Raw genomic sequence first — 23,889 nt, forward strand, 5'->3', positions numbered from 1 at the left:
GTAGATGTCTACCGTAAAAACCTAGGTCATTAGAGACAGCTCAAATATGTTCATCACGTTTTGTTTTTCAAGGTAAGGAAAACTACAGTTCATTTTGGAAAATGCGCATTAAGTGTATCATTTAAAAGTTGGGAGACAAACCTACTCTTGGAAAATTCACTCTTACAAGAGGCAACGGCAGTTACCTGTAACCTGGCATGCGTTCCTCATTTTATTTTATTTTGGACTATTCTTTGACTTCTATACTTTACAACTTTCTACGGGCTGAAGTTTTACGGCTTATCATTTTCTCTCACTCGGTAGTGAAATGGTTCCATCAAGGCACTACACAAATGTGTAGTGTGGCCCTCAGCACCCACGTCTCGTGGCCCACAAGTTACCAACCTGTTCTCTTGATTATTTCCCAAACAGCACTGGCAGTGGCAGGTATGAGAGAATGCTGATCAAGGCACAGTCTTCCAATATTGATAATATGAAATCCATCTACATCTTTTTCAGGGGCAATTCCATTACATACAGCTCGCTCATCCACATGGTCTGAAAAGTAAATAAAATTGGTCTAATTTTAAAATGGTCATTTATTTGGAGGTCTTTACTTGAAATCTGAAGACCTATGTTATCATTCGTAGGTGTAAAATCATTACTCCACCCTTTTTTCTTTCCACCAAAATAGTAACCCAAAGTGCACTTGGCTGATGGCTGTGATTAACCACTGTAAGAGTTGCAAGACCAGAAGTGGCTGGCCTGGTGAGAGGGAGAAATGTGTGAAATAAAACAATGCCAGTAAGATCTGGAAACAGCTAGGTCCTAAGTCTTTCTCTCAATAAGTTTACCTACGTAGCAGTTTAAAATCTATGTTTTTCCCATACAATACATTTCCACAAATAGGCTTCTATTAAATATTTCCAGCATTACAGATTAAAAGGGCTTTGTTGGTATTAAAATAATCATAACATCATTAGTGTGCCTTACTTCCTCCCAAATGACATAACAAAAAAGCAAGTCACACACACACACACACACACACACACACACCTCCCTTCTCTGAAGCACTAGCACATTGATATCCAAAATATCATTTTGGTTTTCTATTTGGAAGGAAAAGAACATAACAAGAGTAATAAACTAATCAAAAGAGGTAGGAGATGCCAATCATCATCTATTTTTAAAGTAATAAGTAAAAGTAATAAGGCTTACCTAAACCCAACAATTAGTCCATGTGCCTAATATACCGAAATTAAGGTATTATCTGCTACATAAAAGTTTCCTTGTTCATTACACAATGGATGTCATTTAGATATAATTTTTAAAAACATTATCAAAGCCCAAGTTCAAACTGTTTTCAAAGAGCTATGCCTTGTACCTTAGATCTTCTTCATTCTAAATGGGATACCACCGCCATTTTGCTTTAAATCCAATTTGTCAGCATTAAGCTACTGAAGTCTTTTACAAAATACAAGTAGTAATGTGAATTATGTTCATACAGAAATTGGCTCTTTGGAATGTCTCTCCAATCAACAGCTGTTCACTTTCAATAACTGTATTTACTCTACAATGTTCTAACACAGTAAGTCACCATCTGTTTTCTCTGAAACCAGAAAATGATTATATAGGTTCTAGTAAAACTTTTTAAAAGTCACATGTTTAATTTACTATTTGAGGACAAAAACAGTGGATCCTTTTTTAATCTGGATGATACCGATGATTCCTTTCTTAGACATTGACCACTCATGCAGAAGCTTCATGCCAGGGATATCCTTACAGTTAATCAAAAGTTTTGTAAATGAAAAGAAAAGCAATCGTATTTGAGATCCCCATTATTGAGCTAGGGCTTAAATTAGTTCATTTCTAAGCTTAAAATTGGCTAATGTATGCATGGACTACCCATTGACTGAAAGAATGCAAAGGGCTCTTTGGCAGGTTTGGAGAGCCATCCTCTTACTGAGAAGCCTCAGGGTCACTGAGTGTCACAACCCACTGCTCTGTGCTCTTCCATCCACTAACAGTAACAAATAATTTACCTCACACAGCAGCTAAAATTCTTAAGAAGCTATGTAAGCATGTGAGAATGTGGAGGCCAGCACCAGAGACTGGTGATTCTAGACCTGACCTCTTAGGTACTTCTTAAACTGCAGCTCAGTTCATAACCCGGCCACCATTTCCGAACAATTTTCTTTTAAGCCACTTCAGTAATATTTGTTTAAAAGACTGATGCGTGGACATACAAAGGTGTGACATAGAGAGCACATGAAAACTGAGGTCATTTAGTCTAAAAGGAAAAGAACCTATAGGAGTAGATTTAAAAAATTAAGATCATAAGAATCAAAGAAACCAATTCATATATCATATATACACACATATATTTTTACATAACTCTGTGTTATCTCAGCAGAGAATTAAATCTTACTTGCTTCCTTTGACAGGCAAGATGCACCTGTTATTATGTAATGTACAGTGGATGGCAATAATGCAAATTAGCACAAACATTTACAGACAGCCTTACCGTGTTCATGGTACTATCACATCCACTTCCTTTTTGATACTCATAGTTACTGGGGACTAAAATGGAAAAGGTATTATCATCTCCATTTTAAAGACAAAGCTCAAAGAGTTTGAGATGCAGCCAATCTCAAACCCTACCTAAGAGGAAGATCCAGAATTAAAATCTACATCTTTTTGCCCTAAAGCCAGTTTTTCCTTCTGTATATAGAAGTCATAAGTATCAATCATCTTAAATATGATTTAAAAATTAAAATTGAGGGTACCCAGTGGCTCAGTCGGTTGAGTGTCTGACTCTTGATTTCAGCTCAGGTTATGATCGCAGGGCCATGAGATCAAGCCTCATGTTGGGCTCAGTGCTTGAGTCTGCTTGAGATTCTCCCTCTCCCTCTGCCCCTCCCTCTGCTCACACTCTCTCTTTCTCTCTAATTAATTGGTTAATTAATTAATTTTTTTAAAAAAGTTAAAATCAGGGGCGCCTGGGCGGCACAGCGGTTAGGCATCTGCCTTCGGCTCAGGGCGTGATCCCGGCGTTATGGGATCGAGCCCCACATCAGGCTCCTCTGCTGTGAGCCTGCTTCTTCCTCTCCCACTCCCCCTGCTTGTGTTCCCTCTCTCGCTGGCTGTCTCTAACTCTGTCGAATAAATAAATAAAAAATCTTAAAAAAAATAAAATAAAAGCTAAAAAAAAAAAAAGTTAAAATCAAAGGGCCCCCCCATCCCTTCTAATCAAGACATTTGATAATCCTAACATATCCCAGGGAATGCACTGTTTCTTGTAGGCCTCCAAATACACCATTCCTATGTTAATACATGCCTAAACACATGCAGAAAAGCATGTAAGAGTATGAGTAGGAGAAATAAATACATTTTGTATTTTTGACTGTCTGCTACTGAAATGCCCCTGAAGCTTCACCCTTGGGGCCATGACTTGAAGAAACAATCACGAGACTCAATAACATCAATTTTTTCACAATGGTTATAAAACATTTTTGACCCACAGAATATGTTGGCAAATAAATAACTAGTTAATATCCTACCCAAATGAATGGGAAAACTGGCATTATTCACTTTGTGTTTCCCCTCTATTTATGATCATGAGACATCATTAAATCATGCCAGAAAAAAAAAAGCCTTCAAATTATAACCATAACATTGCAATAGAACAGCACGGGGAATGCCTTGAGAGACCACTGTATAGAGCTACTCCCCTGTGTGTATGATTGTATGTATGTATGTGTGTGCATATATGTGTTTAATGTTTAATTGCCTTTGGACAATGAACAGGAGAAAAAAAGAACAAATTATTGGTTTATTTCCCATCCAAGGATTTTTATGTTACTCTTTAAAAGTACCTCCTTCCACTGACTCAATGGCTGTTGGAAAAGTGCAAGTTCATTAGCACAGTAAATAATACTATCATCAGCCGGGTTTTATCTTTCTCCTATGGCCTCCTCTCCAAGCGCTCCCTCCCTTTCCCAACCCCCATCATCACATCCCCTTCCTCTAGTACATCAAGCAGTGTCCCATTCCCTCATTCCCTTAGCATTAACTTTGCATTTCTGTGCTATTGTTCATGAAATGCATGCTGACTCTTCCGTAAGTAATCCTTCTTCCCTGTTCTTTCCCACCCTAGTCATTCCTCAACACATTGATTGATTGCCACCTGATCCTTCATCACAAATTGAAATGATATTTTCCTCCTCTGCTCTCCCACAGAACTGCTCTAAAAAGCACCTAGCACATGAGTTCAGTTAGTTGGTAACATTAGCTATTTAACTGTCTCTCTCATTTACGAGTGTGAGCCTTTTAGGGCACAGATCTTTTCTTATTAAACTGATTCACCCATAGATTTCTCCATCTCAGTTGATGGCAATTCCATCCTTCTGTGCTGCTTGCCAAAAAAGTCTGGAGCCATTCTGACTCACACCCAACATCCAGTCCACTGGAAAATCTGTTGAATTTCCTTTTATAACAGATCTAGGACTTCAATAGTTTCACCATGTCTATTGGTACTGGTCTGGTTTGAGTGGCCATTAGCTTGCCTATGAATTCTTACAACAGTCTCCTAGTTAATTCCCTGCTTCTATATTTGCATCCGTACAATCTATTTACAAAATAGCAATAGGGTTACACTTTTGAAATGCATTTTGTATCACAGGAGTCTTCTTTTCAAAACCCTGCAATGCTTCCTATTCCCTTACAATGGCAAACAAGACCCTGTATGAGCTGAACTGCTCCAAAACTCTAGTTATCTGTCTCATCTCATCCCTGGTTACTTTTCTTTCGTCTTACTCTATTGGTTCTGTTCTTCTTGCTGTTCCTCAAACACATCAGGCATTTCCCAAATTGGCTACAGTTCTTTTGTCTGCCTGGGGACTTTAAAACAAACAAACAAACAAACAGTCATTTCAGCCAGTTCCCTCCCTTTTTTCAAGTCCTTGCTTAAATCCTACATTATTCGTAAGGACTATTCTGACCACATCATTTAAAGTAGGTTCCATTTCTGATAATCACGAAGTAGTTTATATTGGACCAAATTTCTCACAGACAGTAATTGTAAACACTGGAAAACATACATAAAAAAAACAATGACCTATAGTTGTAACACATATTACTGATGCAATGTACAGCATGATTATAGTTACTAATACTGTGTTGCATATTTGAAAATTGCTAAGAGAATAGATCTTGAGCATTCTTATCACAAGTAAAAAAAATGGTAACTATGTATGATGACAGATGTTCACTAGAATTACTGTGGTGATCATTTTGCAAGATAGACAAATATTGAAGCACTATGTTGTACACCTGAAACTAATACAATGTTATATGCCAATTATACCTCAATAAAAAAATTTTTTTAAATAACTGTAGTTAAAGAAAGCTATCTGGAAAACATCGGAGAGTCACTAGACACAGACAGATTTGGAGGAAACTCGGCATCTGAAACACAGGAATGTCACTCAAAGAGTTTCCCATTTTGGAGGCTTTCCTAAACAGGACAGTTAGAACTTGGAGAGACATCTGCAGTCCTACTTGCTTAAGGAATCAAGGCACAAAGTTTGAGGCTACCACAGCAGCTGAAAATTGAAAGGATAGATCCAGAAAAGGAGAAAGCCACAGAGTGGGGACTCAAAGTGTATCTGTAAATTTTGCCCAGATCTCTGACCCCTGAATAACACACACAGGAGGAAAATTCCAAGAAGCCCAACCAAGGCTCAGAGAACTACACAGAAATTATACCTGTGGTTCAGCAAAGGCAAAGCAAAGCTTAGAGTCCTCAGTATAACAGGCATTTATAGAAAACCTTATGGCTAACCTTACACTTAATAATGGAATACTGAATCTTTTTCCCCAAGAAAAGAAGACAAGGGTGTCCGCTCCCACCATTTCTGTCCAGTGTTTGACTGGAGATCCTAGCTAATGTGATAATCCAAGGAAAAGAAAAAAGAGGCCTAAGATCAGAAAGGAAGAACTGAAACTCTCTCATCACAGACAGCATGGTTATTTACACAGAATATCCTAAAGAATTTACAAAACAAAGAAAGAAATAATAAAGTGGATTTTGCAAGACCACAGAGTACAAAGTCAAAATCAATATAAAAAATCAATTGTATTTCTACATACAAGCAGTGACTACTTGAAAATGAAATGTTAAAAATACTACTTACAATAGTTTACCAATCATAAAACACTTAAGAGTAAATTTTTAAAGTTTGAGGGTGACCTCTATGATGAGAACTAGAAAACATCGTTGACAGAGGACCTAAATAAATGGAAGGTATGCTGTGTTCATGGGCTGGAAGACTCAACAGTGTTAGGGTGTCAATTCTTCCAAACTGATCTACAGGTTCAATGTAATTTCAATCATAATTCTATGAGGTTTTTTGGTAGAGGCTGACTGATTCTAAAATTTACATGACCCGGCACAGGAGTATCCGAAGCAATCTTGAAAGTGAGTGAAGTTAGAGGACTTCACAATACCTGACCTCAAGACTTGCTACACAGCTAGAGATCAGGACAGTGTGGTACTGGTGTAGGGATAGACAAATGCATCAACGGAACAGAATAAAGAGCCCAGCTTTATTTATTTTTTTTCTTTTTCTCTCTGACCACTAATTTATTTATATTTTATTTTTAAAAAATTTCATTCCAGTGTAGTTAACATACAAGGTTGTATTAGTTTCAGGTGTACAATGTAGTGATTTAACACTTCTCTATGTTACTCAGTGCTCATGAAGATAAGTGTACTCTTGCTCCTCATCACCTGTTTCCCCATCCCCTGGCCCTCTCCCCGCTGGTGACCATCAGTTTGTTCTCTATAGTTGAGTAAGAGCCCAGCTTTAGATTCACATTTATACAGTCATCCGATTTTTTACAAAGATGCCAAACCAATTCAATGGAGAAAGGAAAATCTTTTCAACAATAAGTATTTCAACAATTTGATAGCCATATTGGGGGGGGAGCTGAACCATAATCCCTACTTTATAGCAAACAGAAAATTTAATTACAAATGGATTAGAAATCTGAACATAAAAGCTAAAACTGAATAGTTTCTGGGCAAAAACTTTAATTTGTGCTAGATACGGGCAAAGTTTTCCTAGAATACAAAACATAAAGCACAAAAGAAAAAAAACTGATCAATTAGACTTCAGAAACATTAAAATCTTATGCCTACCAAAAGACACCATTAAGGGGAAGGGGCGCCTGGGTGGCTCACGCCATTAAGCATCAGCCTTCAGCTCAGGTCATGATTTCAGGGTCCTGGGATCAAATCCCCAGTAGGACTCCCTGCTCATTTGGAAGCCTGCTTCTCCCTCTCCCTCTGCCCCTCCCAACACTTGAGCTCTTTCTGTCCCCCTCTCTCAAATAAATAAATAAATAAAATATTTTTTTAAAAAAAGATACCATTAACAAAATGGATACCAAGGTAAAGACTGGGAGAAAATATTTGCAAAACATGTATCTGACAAAGAACTTATATTCAGATATACAAAGAACTCTCAAAACTAAACCTTAAAAAGATAAATAACTCAGTTTTTAAGAATGAGCTAAATACATAAACAGGCATTTTACAAAGGAAGGTATTCAAATGGGCAATATACATGCGAAAAAACAAACAAACAAAAGGCAGACCAGTGGCTCCCTGCGGATGAGGATGACTATAGGGACAGGGATTGACTGGGAAGGAACATGAGAAAATGCTCTCAAATGATATATATATATATATATATATATATATATATAACCACTTGTTATTCTGATAGGGGTTTAAGTTACACAAGAGTTTACATTTTTCAAAACTTATGAAATAGTACACTTAAGATGTGTGCATTTTAATGCAACATAAATTTCACCTATAACATACATATTGATCTGTGGTTAATAATATGCATACTGAAGTTTTAGGGATACATTGTGTGTTCTTACCTTTACATGCTTCAAAAACAAGATGGATTGATGAATGAATAAATGGATAGATATGTGACAAAGCAAAATAGCCGCATGTTAGCAATTATGGAACCTCGGTTGGGATTATACAGGTGTTCACTGTACCATTCTTTTAACTCTTCCGTATGTTTGAAATTTTTCATAATAAAATGTTAAAGAAACAAAAATACAACTGTCCCCCAACACCTTGATCCTCTTTACTATGCTCTACTTTTTTTCCCATAGCACATCGACCTCTAATAAACATGAGTATATATTTATTACATTTGTTTTTTATTGTCTGTCTCTCCTGCTACTCCACGAGGATAGAAATTTTTGCCTTTTTATCTTTTTTTCCCTGATGTATTCCTAGCACAAAGAACAGTGCCTGGGACAGGAGGGACTTAATAAATATTTGTTGGATAAATGACTACTACTACCCCTGACTTATAGATGAAGAAAATAAACAAAATCAGTGGACAGCCAGAAACAATTAGAACAGGCCACCATAAGGAAAAGATGTCTGATCCTTCTACAACCTCATGACATCCATCCTCTAAAAATATGATGAAAAACCAAAGGTGGCTTTCATTAAAATCTTTATTTGTCTGTATCTTTGCATCTACATTGTCATGTATCTGTCATTTTCATGTCTTTTAATATAATGTGAAGCAAAAGATTCATGTTTGTTTTTTATTGATTTCTTCCTTTCAGGACTTGAAAAGTCAGAAATTTAAGGCAAAGCTTTATGCTTATAGGTTAAAGTCCACACTCTGAAGATGAATATAGACCCTTGAAAATGTGCTCATTTATTCATTCAACAAATATTTACTGGGTGTCTACCATGTGCCCAGTATTGTTCTAAAGATTTAGGATACATAGTGAACCAAACTGACAAAATTCTTACCCTCTGGAGCCTACATTCTAATGGAATAAATGTCTGCCTAATCAAATTATTCAGCTATAGTCTTTTAATGAGTTAATTACTTTGTAGGAGTAAGTAAGAGAGATACTTTTGGAAGCTGTGTTTCCTGTTCTCAAGCCAATAAGTAATATTTAAATGACACACTTTGGGTTCTACAACAAGGTTTCAAGACAGAAAATACTTATCATGTGCTTACCACTTGCCCAACATATTTAAGAGCTGTTTCATCATCGAAGAGTGAGGGGACAAAAAAGGAATGGTAAGTGAGTCTAATCTCACTCTGCCACTCCACCCCCAAATTTGAGAATTAGTAGAGCTTGGAGGTGGAGTGGGAGGCATTGTCTATGCCAGAAAGGGGTGGATCTGGCCCTCCACCCTTCCTTAACCTCTTTCTCCTATAGCCACAGAAACTGCACAGGACATTCCTAGGCAGACCTATTTCAAAGGCTGTGAAAAAAAAAAATTAATGGAGTGGGAACCTACACCTAACACAAAGGTTGCTGCCTTGTCCTTCATAATTCTCTTGATTGACCTAAAGGGTACAGGAGATCCAAAAGTTGTCTTATTCTTCAGGAGGAGTATTGAACACATCCTGGTTTATTAAGCCATTGGTTTCCTAGGCACTAGACACAGTGACTTCTGTCAAATGCACTAGACTGCACTCCAAGCGGTGTACATTCTACAGAGCGGAACCCTCAGATGAGCGAGCATGTCTATCCTAATGAGCTTCTCTAACACACAAGGGAGAAGAAGCGATGTTGTGTTTGGGGGACCTTGCCTGCAAGCTTTTCTAGGACAGCTAGTCTCAACTGTGTCCTAACTACCTCTTTCCCCTAGTGCCTGGCACAGAGTGAAATGCAGATTGGTAAATCTTGTTTGAACTGGTAAATGAATGAAGAGGTCAGAAAGTAATCATATGAACAGATCTTTTAAAGAACTTTCTACAAAGAAATATTCAGATGTTTCCAAGGGCCTTTTAATTTTGGTAAATTCTTTATCAATGCAGAATGTACAAAAAAAAATAGATTAGGACATCGTGGGAAGGGAAAAAGCAAAAAGGTGAAAAGGAAAAGAAGTAATCACTATGGTTCCAGGAAATTCTGGGTCTTGAAGATAGTTTGAGCAGTCAGGCATCTTGAGTTACATGATGTAACCTGTTTATGATAGCAATTGCTCAAAAAGAGGTAATTCTATAGATCTCAGTGACCTGGGGATGGGAATAAATAGGGAGAGACATATGCGGCTACAGGGACCAACCAATCCTACTAATATGTAAATCATATCAAAGTAATTTACTCAGCTTCCAGCACAAACCACTAGTCTTAAAAAAAAAAAAAAAAAAAACCTGCTTGCTCAGTGCTGCCACCACTTGGTTAACACGACCACATGCAGGAGAATCCTCTACTTTGTTGGCCTTGCATATAAATTCTTTGATAAAAATGTTAGTTGTTAGAAAATTTTTTTTAAGTGGGAAAATGCTATCACAGGGATGTCTTTGCTTCTATGTAAACACTCAAATGATGTCACAAAGGATTTGAACAAAATATTCTGTTTGAAATCTGGCCTCTTTCTTTGAGTAAACCTCAAATACAATAAATTGGTTACATAATTCATGGCTTGTGACACAATTTCAATATTGGCCCAAGCACGGTCCAACTTAAAATAATTAATTATTTTTCATAATAAGCTAGGCATATGCAAATCCACCACCCAAAACAAAAGTTACGTCCTTGAGGGGCGCCTGGGTGGCACAGCGGTTAAGCATCTGCCTTCGGCTCAGGGCGTGATCCCGGCGTTATGGGATCGAGCCCCCACATCAGGCTCCTCCGCTATGAGCCTGCTTCTTCCTCTCCCACTCCCCCTGCTTGTGTTCCCTCTCTCACTGGCTGTCTCTATCTCTGTCGAATAAATAAATAAAATCTTTAAAAAAAAAAAAAAAGTTACGTCCTTGATAGTAATCTCTATTCCAGCACACAATACATCCACTAAACCATCACTTTTCCTGCTCCAACCTAATGAAAACTTCATTCTACATCCAGTGCTTAACATTCCCTTGACGTCCTTTCTACATAGTTTTATTGCATTTATTTGTATTCCCAAAAGATCTGTTTTTTTAACCACAGCTTTATTTTAGAATATTTTAACATAATAGGCTGCATATATTTAAAGTGTATAATTTGATAAGCTTTGACACATGTATATACCTGTGAAAACCATCACCACAATCAATGGGCACATTCACCACCCTGGAGTTTCCTCAAGCCCCTTTTCCTCCCTCTTTCCTGTCCCCTAACCTCCAACCACCAGTAACCGCTTGCTATGGACTGAACTGTGTCCCCCCAAACGTATATGTTGAAGCCCCAAATCCTAATGTAACAGTATTTGGAGATGGGGCCTTTGGGAAGTAATTAGGTTTAGATGAAGTCATCACGATGGAACCCTCAGGATGGAATTGGTGCCCTTATAAAAAGAAATACCGGAGAGTTTGCTCTCTTTCTCCACCTTCTGAGGATACAGAAAAAAAGGGGGCTGTCTGAAAGCCAGGAAGAGAGCTCTCTCCAAATCTGACCATGCTGGCACTCTGAGTTCAGATTTTTAGCCTCCAGAATTATAAGAAAATAAAGCTTTTATGAACACGCATATACAAGTCTTCATATTAATACGTGTTTGCTTTTCTTTTAGGTAAATACGTAGACATGAAATGGAGGCACCATATAATGGATATACATATAACTTTCTAAGACATGATCAGACTATTTTGCATTCCCACCAGCAACACATCCTCACCAATATATGGTATGGTCAGTAGTCTTTCCAGTTTCTTCCAGGTGTGCAATAGTATCTTATTATAGTTCCCATTTGAATTTCCCTAATAACTACTTATGTTGACTATCTATTCATGTAATTATTTCTTCTGTGGTCAAGTGTCTGTTCATATCTTTTGACCATTTTTGGTATTTATCCTGTTTGGGGTTCTCTGTGGTTTGGTGTCTGTCATTAATTTTGCAAAGTTTCAGCCATTATTACTTCAAATAATGTTTCTCTCTTCTCTTGGTATTGCAATTGCCTGTGTGCCCTACCTTTTGAAAATGTCCTACAGTTCTTGGATTCTCTGGGGTTTTTCCCCCCTTCTTTTTTTATTTCTTTGCATTTCAATTAGAGAAGTTTCTCCTGGCATATTCTCAAGCTTATTATTCTTGGCATGTCCAGTCTACAACTGAGCCCATCAAGGCATTCTTCATTTCTGTTAGAGTAGCTTTGATTTCTAGCATTTCTTTTTTATTCTTTCTGAGACTTTCCATCTCTCCGCTTCCATTGTCCATCTGTTCTTGCATGTTATCTACTTTTTCCATTAGAGCCCTTAATATATGAATCACAGTTATTTTAAATTCCCTGTCCAATAATTCCAAAATCTGTATCATATGTGAATCTGGTTCTGATGCTTGTTTTGTCCCTTCAGACTGTTTTCATTTGCCTTTTGTCATGGCTTGTGATTGTTTTGCTGCCACACCCAAGACTATGGGAGTTTCTCATTCATATGCTAATATACCTTCTGCCTCCAAAAACTCATCAAAATTCCATTTAAGAGTCCTTATCAGGAGGGAGGTTAAGATGGCGGAGGAGTAGGGGACCCCTTTTTCAGCCGGTCCCCTGAGTTGAGCTGGATAGGTACCAGACCAGCAGGNGACCAGCAGGAATATCCACGGAATCAGCCTGAGACGCAGGAAGATACATCTGGATCTCTACAAATGAACATCTCCAGCGCTGAGTATCGAGGTACAAAGCGGGGAGCCGTGAAACCGCGCACAGATATCGGAAGCTAAACGGAAGGGGGAGGGAGCCGCCGTGCCAGGGCGCTGGGAAGCGGTAGCCACCTACAAGGGGGAGCGGACAGACCGCGGACCCGCACGCTTGAGACAGCAGGCTGAGAAGGGAGCTCCGGGAGCGCACGCGGGACGGCTGGCGGTTGGCGGGCCACCTGCACGGGGGAGCAGGCGGACTCGCGGTCAGCACCCGTGAGACACCAGACTGAGACGGGGAGCTCCGGGAGCCCGCGCGGGGCGGCTGGCGGCGGGCGGGGTTGGAAACACAAAGGACAGAGACGTGCCGGCCCTGGAAGTGAGGGCTGGGACGCCGGGTGTGGGGCGCACAGCCCGGGATGCTGCAGGGTTGAGCAGCACCAACAGAAACAGAGTTAAAGTGGCCAGAACATCAGTGGAGAACGATCCGCGATCCCTCTGTTCTGAGACAGAGGCTGAATTTCAGCCGCTGCTGCTCTCTCAGAAGAGGCATAGCAAACCGCCAGGGAAAGCCGCCAGAGAACAAAAGCCCGGAAATACCGGCTCACAGGGTGCCCATCCCCATCCCCCCTCGCAAGGGACACAGAGACTCTACCCAAACAGGGTTTTCTGAGTACCTGCAGGCAGGCCCCTCCCCCAGAAGGCAGGCTGAAAAATCAAGAAGCCCACAACCCGGAGCGCCTGAGTGGCGCAGTCACCAAGCACCTGTCTTCGGATTAGGGTGTGATCACAACGCTCCGTAAGGAGTCCTTCATCGGGCTTCTCCACCGGGAACCTGCTTCTTCCTCTCCCACTCCTCTGCTTGGGTTCCCTTTCTTGCTGACTGTCTCTCTCTCTCTCAAATAAATAAATAAACTCTTTAAGGAAGAAGCCCACATCCCTAAGATCTCTATAAAACAAGGGCGCACGGCCTGGGTCCCAGTCAACACTTGGGCTCTGGACAACCCTGCAATCTCTCTTCATCAGAATGACGAGAAGGAGAAGTCCCCCCCAGCAAAGAAAAGATAATGAGTCTGTGGCCTCTGCCACAGAATTGGCCTCGGCCACAGAATTAATACATATGGATGTATCCCAATTATCAGAAATGGAATTCAGAGCAACAATGGTCAAGATGATGAGTAAACTTGAAAAAAGCATCAGAGAAAGCGTTGCTGAGAATATAGAATCCCTAAGGGCAGAAATGAGAGCGAATCTGACAGAAATTAAAAACTCAGTGGGCCAAATACAGTCAAAACTAGAGGCTCTGACGGCCAGGGTCACCGAGGCAGAGGAACGCGTTAGCGAATTGGAGGATGGGTTAGTAGAAGAAAAAACGAAAATAGAAGCTGGTCTTAAAAAAATCCACGCCCACGAATGTAGATTACGGGAGATTACTGACTCTATGAAACGATCCAATGTCAGAATCATCGGCATCCCTGAAGGGGTGGAGAAAAACAGAGGTCTAGAAGAGATATTTGAACAAATTGTAGCTGAAAACTTCCCTAATCTAGCAAGGGAAACAAGCATTCGTGTCCAAGAGGCAGAGAGGACCCCATCCAAGCTCAACCAGGACAAACCTACGCCACGGCATGTCATAGTGCAATTCGCAAATATTAGATCCAAGGATACAGTATTGAAAGCGGCCAGGGCAAAGAAATTTCTCACGTACCAAGGCAAAGGTATCAGGATTACGTCAGACCTGTCTACAGAGACCTGGAATGAGAGAAAGGCTTGGGGGGGCATTTTTAAAGCTCTTTCAGAGAAAAACATGCAGCCAAGGATCCTTTATCCAGCAAAGCTGTCATTCAGAATTGATGGAGAAATAAAGACGTTCCAAAATCGCCAATCATTAACCAATTTCGTAACCACGAAACCAGCCCTACAGGAGATATTAAGGGGGGCTCTATAAAGGTAAAAAGGCCCCAAGAGTGATACAGAGCAGCAAGTCACAACCGATACAAAGACTTTAAAGAGAAATGGCATCATTAAAATCATATCTGTCAATAATCTCTATCAATCTAAATGGCTTAAACTCTCCCATAAAACGCCACAGGGTTGCAGATTGGATAAAAAGACATGACCCATCCATTTGCTGTCTACAAGAGACTCATTTTGAACCCAAAGATGCATTCAGACTTAGAGTAAGGGGATGGAGTACCATCTTCCACGCAAATGGACCTCAAAAGAAAGCTGGAGTAGCAATTCTCATATCAGATAGACTGGATTTTAAACTAGAGGCCATAGAGAGAGATACAGAAGGGCACTATATTATTCTTAAAGGAAGTATTCAACAAGTGGATATGACAATTATTAATATATATGCCCCCAACAGGGGAGCAGCAAGATACACAAGCCAACTCTTAACCAAAATAAAGAGACATATAGATAAGAACACAGTAATAGTAGGGGACCTCAACACCCCACTATCAGAAATAGACAGAACACCCTGGCAAAAACTAAGCAAAGAATCAAAGGCTTTGAATGCCATACTCGACGAGTTGGACCTCATAGATATATATAGAACACTACACCCCAGAACCAAAGAATACTCATTCTATTCAAATGCCCATGGAACATTCTCAAGAATAGATCATGCTCTGGGACACAAAACAGGTCTCAGCCAATACCAAAAGATTGAAATTATCCCCTGCATATTCTCAGACCACAACGCTCTGAAATTGGAACTCAACCACAAGGAAAAACCTGGAAGAAACTCAAACACTTGGAGGCTAAGAACCATCCTGCTCAAGAATGACTCGATAAACCAGGAAATCAAAAAACAAATTAAACAATTTATGGAGACCAACGAGAATGAATACACAACGGTCCAAAACCTATGGGATACTGCAAAGGCAGTCCTAAGGGGGAAATACATAGCCATCCAAGCCTCACTCAAAAGAATAGAAAAATCTAAAATGCAGTTTCTATATTCTCACCTCAAGAAACTGGAACAGCAACAGAGGGACAGGCCTAACCCACTGACAAGGAAGGAGTTGACCAAGATTAGAGCAGAAATCAATGAATTAGAGACCAGAACCACAGTAGAGCAGATCAACAGGACTAGAAGCTGGTTCTTTGAGAGAATCCATAAAATTGATAGACCACTGGCAAAACTTGTCCAAAAACAAAGAGAAAGGACTGAGATTATTAAAATTATGACTGAAAAGGGAGAGGTCACGACCAGCACCATTGAAATTGCAAGGATTATTAGAAACTTTTATCAACAGCTATATGCCAAAAAACTAAACAATCTGGAAGAGATGGAGGCCTTCCTGGAAACCTATAAACTACCAAGACTGAAACAGGAAGAAATAGATTTCTTAAATAGGCCAATTAACTATGAAGAAATTGAGTCAGTGATAAACAACCTTCCAAATAATAAAACTCCAGGCCCAGACGGTTTTCCTGGGGAATTCTACCAAACATTCAAAGAAGAAATAATACCTATTCTCCTAAAGCTATTTCAAAAAATAGAAACAGAAGGAAAGCTACCAAACTCATTCTATGAGGCTAATATTACCTTGATCCCCAAACCAGGCAAAGACCCCCTCAAAAAGGAGAATTACAGACCGATTTCTCTAATGAATATGGATGCCAAAATCCTCAACAAGATCCTTGCTAATAGAATCCAACAGTACATTAAAAGGATTATCCATCATGACCAAGTGGGATTCATACCTGGGATGCAAGCATGGTTCAACACTCGCAAATCAATCAATGTGATACATCATATCAACAAGAAAAGACTCAAGAACCATATGATCCTCTCAATTGATGCAGAAAAAGCATTTGACAAAATACAGCATCCTTTCCTGATTAAAACCCTTCAGAGTGTAGGAATAGAGGGTACATTTCTCAATCTCATAAAAGCCATCTATGAAAAGCCTACTGCAAGCATTATTCTCAATGGGGAAAAGCTGGAAGCCTTTCCCTTAAGATCAGGAACACGACAAGGATGCCCACTCTCGCCACTATTATTCAACATAGTACTAGAAGTCCTTGCAACAGCAATCAGAAGACAAAAAGGGATCAAAGGTATCCAAATCGGCAAAGAAGAAGTCAAACTGTCTCTCTTTGCAGATGACATGATACTCTATATGGAAAACCCAAAGGAATCCACTCCCAAACTATTAGAAGTTATAGAACAATTCAGTAAGGTGGCAGGATACAAAATCAATGCCCAGAAATCAGTTGCATTTCTATACACGAATAACGAGACTGAAGAAAGAGAAATTAGGGAATCCATCCCATTTACAATAACACCAAAAACCATGCGTTACCTTGGAATTAACTTAACCAGAGACGTAAAGGACCTATATGCTAGAAACTATAGATCACTTTTGAAAGATATTGAGGAAGACATAAAAAGATGGAAAAATATTCCATGCTCATGGATTGGAAGAATTAACATAGTTAAAATGTCCATACTACCCAGAGCAATCTACACTTTCAATGCTATCCCGATCAAAATACCGAGGACATTTTTCAAAGAACTGGAACAAATAGTCCTTAAATTTGTATGGAACCAGAAAAGGCCCCGAATCTCCAAGGAACTGTTGAAAAGGAAAAACAAAGCTGGGGGCATCACAATGCCGGATTTCGAGCTGTACTACAAAGCTGTGATCACAAAGACAGCATGGTACTGGCACAAAAACAGACACATCGACCAATGGAACAGAATAGAGAACCCAGAAATGGACCCTCGGCTCTTTGGGCAACTAATCTTTGATAAAGCAGGAAAAAACATCCGGTGGAAAAAAGACAGTCTCTTCAATAAATGGTGCTGGGAAAATTGGACAGCTACATGCAAAAGAATGAAACTTGACCACTCTCTCACACCATACACAAAAATAAACTCCAAATGGATGAAAGACCTCAATGTGAGACAGGAATCCATCAAAATTCTAGAGGAGAACATAGGCAACAACTTCTATGACATCGGCCAGAGCAACCTTTTTCACGACACATCTCCAAAGGCAAGAGAAATAAAAGATAAAATGAACTTATGGGACTTTATCAGGATAAAGAGCTTCTGCACAGCCAAGGAAACAGTCAAAAAAACTAAGAGACAGCCCACGGAATGGGAGAATATATTTGCAAAGGACACCACAGATAAAGGACTGGTATCCAAGATCTACAAAGAACTTCTCAAACTCAATACACGAGAAACAAATAAACAAATCATAAAATGGGCAGAAGATATGAACAGACACTTTTCCAATGAAGACATACAAATGGCTAACAGACACATGAAAAAATGTTCAAAATCATTAGCCATCAGGGAAATTCAAATCAAAACCACACTGAGATACCACCTTACGCCAGTTAGAATGGCAAAGATAGACAAGGCAAGAAACAACAATTGTTGGAGAGGATGTGGAGAAAGGGGATCCCTCCTACATTGTTGGTGGGAATGCAAGTTGGTACAGCCACTCTGGAAAACAGTGTGGAGGTCCCTTAAAAAGTTAAAAATTGAACTACCCTATGACCCAGCCATTGCACTACTGGGTGTTTACCCCAAAGATACAGACGTAGTAAAGAGAAGGGCCATATGCACCCCAATGTTCATAGCTGCATTGTCCACAATAGCCAAATCATGGAAGGAGCCGAGATGCCCTTCAACAGATGACTGGATTAAGAAGCTGTGGTCCATATATACAATGGAATATTACTCAGCTATCAGAAAGAACGAATTCTCAACATTTGCTGCAACATGGACGGCACTGGAGGAGATAATGCTAAGTGAAATAAGTCAAGCAGAGAAAGACAATTATCATATGATTTCTCTCATCTATGGAACATAAGAACTAGGATGATCGGTAGGGGAAGAAAGGGATAAAGAAAAGGGGGGTAATCAGAAGGGGGAATGAAACATGAGAGACTATGGACTATGAGAAACAAACTGAAGACTTCAGAGGGGAGGGGGTGGGGGAATGGGATAGACTGGTGATGGGTAGTAAGGAGGGCACGTATTGCATGGTGCACTGGGTGTTATACGCAACTAATGAAATTAAACTTTACATCGGAATCTGGGGATGTACTGTATGGTGATTAACATAATATAATAAAATAAAATTAAAAAAAAAAAAAGAGTCCTTATCAGTTTATAGCTCCAGTAGCTTCTGTTCAATGTGAGTAGGTCTTGGTTGTGACTCTGGATTTGCCTCCCTCCGGATTTGGGGATGGTGGTTTGCCCTACTACCTCAGTTCTCTGAAGAAAAGGATTGATTTCCAGTTTGTTCAGCTTTTTCTTATTGTAAGGACAAAGGGACTTACATTATTCTGGCTGGAAGTTGGGCTTTGTTTAATTGGGCTGTTTTTATTTTCTTGACAGTGATTTTTGAGAGCTCTTTATATATTCTATATAGTCATACGTTATCAGATACATGCTTTGCAAATATTTTCTTCTGGTCTATGTCTTATCTTTTCATTCTTTCAACAGTATCTTCTGAAGAACACAAGTTTTACAATTTGATGAAGTCTAATTTACCAAGTTCTTGTTTCATAACCACAAGTAGCCCAATTTTCCCATGCTAGTTGTTGAAAAACACATCCTTTCTGCACTAATCTGTCTTCCCACCCTTGTCAAAAATCAGATGTTGATATGGGTATGAATCTATTTCTGGACTTCTAATTTCTCCTATTGATCTGGTGATTTAAATACAATATTGCCTTGATTATTGGAGCTTTATAGTCTATTTTAAATATCCGTCTATTTTTAAATTTAGTCTATTTTAAATATAGTCTACTTTAAAATTTGTTTTTATTAAGGTATAACTGACTTATAACATTATATTAGTTTCAAGTGTACAACATGATTTGATATTTGCATATATTGCAAAATGATCGCCACAACAAATCTAGTTAACATCCCTCACTATACGGTTACATTTTTTCCTTACGATGAGAACTTTAAGATCTACTCTAGAAACTTTCAAACATGCAATATAGTATTATTAATTTTAGTACACACTGCACATTATATCCCCACAACTTACTTATTTTATAACTGGAAGTTTGTACCTTTTGATTTTAAGATTTTTGATTAATCTTCAAATTGGGTACTATAACTCTTCCAACCATGTTACTCATTTTCAAAGTTGTTTTGGCTATTCTAAGTATTTTGTATTTCCACATGAATTTGACAATCAGTTTGTCTACTGTTACAAAAAAGTATGAGGGGATTTTGATTGAGACTGCCTTGAATCCACAAATCAATGTAAAAATAACTGACATTTTAACAGTATTTAGTCTTCCAATCCATGAACATAGTGTATTGATATCCATTTATTTAGGTTTTATTTAATTTCTCTTAGGAATGTTCTGCAGTTTTCAATGTACAGTTTTTTCACATCTTTTGTCAAATTTATGCCTAATGATTTCATTTTTTGATGTTATTTAAATTTTTTTCATTTCAATACTGATGTTTAATGCTAATATATAAAATGGCAATTGTGTTTTGCATATTAATCTTGTATTATCCAACCTTGTTAAAATCACTTATTAGTATTAGTAGCCCTTTTTTTTTTTTAGATTCCATTGGATTTTATACATAGTCATATTATCTGCTTTTTTTCTTTTTCTTGCCTTATTGTGCTGCTTAGAATCTCCCATACAATGTTAAATAGACATCGTAGGAGTGGACATCCTTGACCTCCTTCTGATCACAGGAGGAAAACATTCAGTCTTTCATAACCAACTATGTTAGGTGTAAATTTTTCATACATGCCCCTTAATCAGCTTAAGGATGTTCCCTTCATTAGTTATATGACAGCCTTTTATCAGGAATCAATGATAGATCTTATCAAATAAGTATCTGTATCTTTGGGATGATCATATGACTTTTCATATTTAGTTTGTTAAGGTGATTAAATACCTGTTTGATTTTCTAATGTTAAAGCAATGCTGCATTCCTGGAATAAAACCCCTCTGGTCATAATGAATGATCCCTTTTATATATTGCTAGATTTTGTTAGATTTTGTTAATATCTCTTACATTTATGTTCATAAAGGATACTGGTCTATGGTTTTCCTTTTTTGTCATGTCTTTGCCTGGTTTTTGATATCAGGGTAATGGTGGCCTCATATAATGAGTTCAGGAGTATTCCCTCCTTCTTAGCATTATTTTTTCCTTAAATATTTGGTAGAACTCACCAGTGAAGCCATCTGAACATGGAGCTTTCTTTATGGAATGAATTTTAACTACAAAGTCAACTTTTTAATAGAATTATTCACATTATCTACTTCTTGATTGAGCCTTGGCAGTGTGTGTCTTTCAAGAAAGTTGTTCATTTCATCAAAGTTGTCAAATTACTTGGCATAAAATTGCTCAAAATATTCACTTTTATCCTTTTAATTGCCTTAGAACCTGTAGTGATGTCACCTCTCCCATTCCTGATATTGGTAATTTGTGTCTTTTTTTCCTTGATCAATCTAGCTTTTGTTTCATTCATTTTCTTCATTATTTTTGTTTTCTATTTTAATTTCTGCTTTGATTTTTATTATTTTCTTTCTTATCTTTTCTTTTTTCTAGTACCTTAAGGCAGAAGCTGATGCTGATTTGGGATCTTTCTTCTTTTCTAAGATAGGTATTTAGTATTATATATTTCCCCATGTACTGCTTTAGCAGCATACCATAAATTTCAATATGCTGTGTCTTCATAAAAAGTTAAAATAATCTCTAACTTCCCTTTTTTTTTTTCAATGCATGGGTTATTTAGAAGTGTGTTATTTAGTTTCTAAATATTGGGGGATTTTCCATTAGTGATTCTTAATTTAATTCCACTGTGGTTAGGGAAAACACTTAAGGCAACACGAATCCTTTTATATTTGAGATTTGTTTTATGGTCTCAAATACATTATTTCTTTGTAAATGTTCTATGTAAACTTGAAAAAAATATGTATTCTGTTGTTTGCTAGGATTGTGTTCTATAAATGTCTATTAGGTCAAATCTATATCCTTAATTGATTTTCTATTTTCTCAATTATTGAGAGAGAGGTACTGCAATTTATGATTATAATTTTGGACTTGTCTATTTTTCTTGCAATTCCAGTGGTTTTTATTGCAGCTTTCTTCTTAGGTATATAAGTGATTAAGATTGCTATTTCTTTTTGATAAATGGAACCCTTTATTACTGTGGAATGACCTTTTTATCCCTGATAATATTCATTGCTCTGAAATACATTTTGAATGATATTAACATAACCAATCCAACTTTCTTTCAATTAGTGTTAGCATGGTATATCTTTTCCATCCTTTTGCTAATAACCTCTCTGTGTCTATATTTGAAGTGCGCTTTTTGTATGCAGCGTACAGTTGGCTCTTGTTTTTATCCAACCTGACAACTTTTGACATTTTATTGGGTTACTTACAACATTACATTTTATGTGATAAAATTTTATATGTGTTTTCACTGTTGTCTTTTCCCCCTTTTTCTTCCTTCCTTTAGAATAATTGAGTATTTTTAGTCATTTCATTTTATCTCCTTAATTGGTTTACTAGCTATAACTCTATATTGTTTGTTTAGTGGTCATTTCTGGTTCTATAATATATACCTTTAATTTATCTCAGTCTATCCTCAAGTGATATATCACTTCCCATACAGTATAAGAATCTAACATTTACATCCTACCATTTCCTCTCTCCCAACTTTAGTGCTATTGTTGTACGTTTTACTTTTACATATGTTACAAACCACACATTACATGGTTTTTGTTTTTAGTTAAACATCAATTATATTCTAAGATGATCTGAATGATAAGAAAAATATCATACGTATTTATTCACGTGACTACCATTTCCATTGCTCTTCATCCCTTTGGATAGATACATATTTTCATCTGGTATCATTTCCTTCTGTCCAGAGGACTTCCTTTAGCATTTTTTGTAGTATGGGTTTGCTGGTGATTGTTTTCAGCTCTGTCTGGTTCTCCCCTCCCTAAATTTCTGAAAAAAATACTTTATTTTGCCTCTGTTTTAAAAGACAGTTTCACTGAATATATACAATTCACAATTGACAGGTTCTTTCCTTTCAATACTTTAAAGATCAAGCTATTCCCTTGTCTTCTAGCTTATATTGTTTCTAACAAAAAATCTGCTGCCTTCCTTCTTTGTGTTCCTCTGTATGTTAATGCGATTTCCCCCCCTCTTGCCACTTTTAATATTTTTCTATCACACTGTTGTTGAACAAGTGGATTAAGGTGTTTTTTGGTATAGTTTTCTTCATGTTGCATGGGCTTGGAGTTTGTTGAGCTTCTTAGATCCGTGGGTTTATAGTTGTCATCAAATTTGTGTGTGTGTGTGTGTGTGTGCACATGCATGTATGTTTTAATCTGAAATCTGAGTCACTTATGAAAGGATACTTCATTCTTATTCATGTAAAGCTCCACAAGAATCCCACTTCCCTCCTTCTTATAATTTGCAATCATTCGTAACATCTTGCTTCCATGATAACTACAACAAAAAGAGGAGTGGCAATGGAGCACAATAGCTTTTAGCCATTCTCAGTCCAGAAATGGCTCAAAAAAGTCACTTCCCCTCACAATCCAGTGGAAAGTAGTCACATGGCCCCAACCTAGTTGCTCTGAGAAGCTGGGACATGTAAGGCGGCATGTGGATATTGGAGAACTTTTTCTGCCACAGAAAAAGGCAGCACTGAAACTGAGAATAACAGAATTAAAATAATTTCAGAGGGTGTGGGCTGGGAAGGGCTCTGTGAGGCCGTGGCATTCAAGCTAAGACCTGAAGGGTAGGAAGAAGTCAGCTCTGGTATATTTGAAAAAGAATCAATATAGTTAAGAGGTCAGAGGCCAAGGCCCTATTCAAGTAATAAAATGTGCGTTATCCTGGCATGTCTTCTATATAATAAATACTATCGTTATAGGAAGCTTTCAGGAGTACAGAGATAGAAGACCCTCATCAAATCTTGAACAGTGTCAGAACTTAACCACTACTCTTAGAAAATATGCAGAAGGGTAAGACTTGAATTAAAATTAAAAAAAGCAGTTGCTGGGAAACTACAGAGTTCATTCATTCCGGCAGTCACAGTCACTAAAAGTCTACCATGACCAAAGTGGATTTCAGAATAAAATGCGAACTGTGATTCTCCCTACTTGGTGGTACTAGTGCTCTAATGGAGGAAACGCATTTCTAAAAAAGTAATAAAATATTCCATGCAGAATTGTTCTGAAGACTCAAAACACAGAACTGGGCTTTCTTCCTAGAGAAAGAGGGAAAATGTTGTAACAAAGTTC

The 23,889-nt window shown here is 38.0% G+C and overlaps 1 protein-coding gene across 6 annotated transcripts in view; it reads right to left on the reverse strand.

Annotated features, from left to right (window-relative positions):
- Nucleotides 1-23,889, reverse strand: part of MTHFD2L (methylenetetrahydrofolate dehydrogenase (NADP+ dependent) 2 like) — a 142,633-nt gene that overhangs the window by 94,288 nt on the left and 24,456 nt on the right. For all 6 annotated transcript variants that reach the window (XR_004628845.1, XM_034671688.1, XM_034671687.1 and 3 more), the window contains one exon: nt 385-537. Coding sequence is in view for 5 of the 6 variants with exons in the window: in XM_034671688.1 (XP_034527579.1) it covers nt 385-537 (153 nt within the window). In the remaining variant the exon portion in view is untranslated. The remainder of the gene's footprint in view (nt 1-384; nt 538-23,889) is intronic.

This window comes from Ailuropoda melanoleuca, chromosome 11 (assembly GCF_002007445.2).
Source record: "Ailuropoda melanoleuca isolate Jingjing chromosome 11, ASM200744v2, whole genome shotgun sequence".
NCBI lineage: Eukaryota > Metazoa > Chordata > Mammalia > Carnivora > Ursidae > Ailuropoda > Ailuropoda melanoleuca.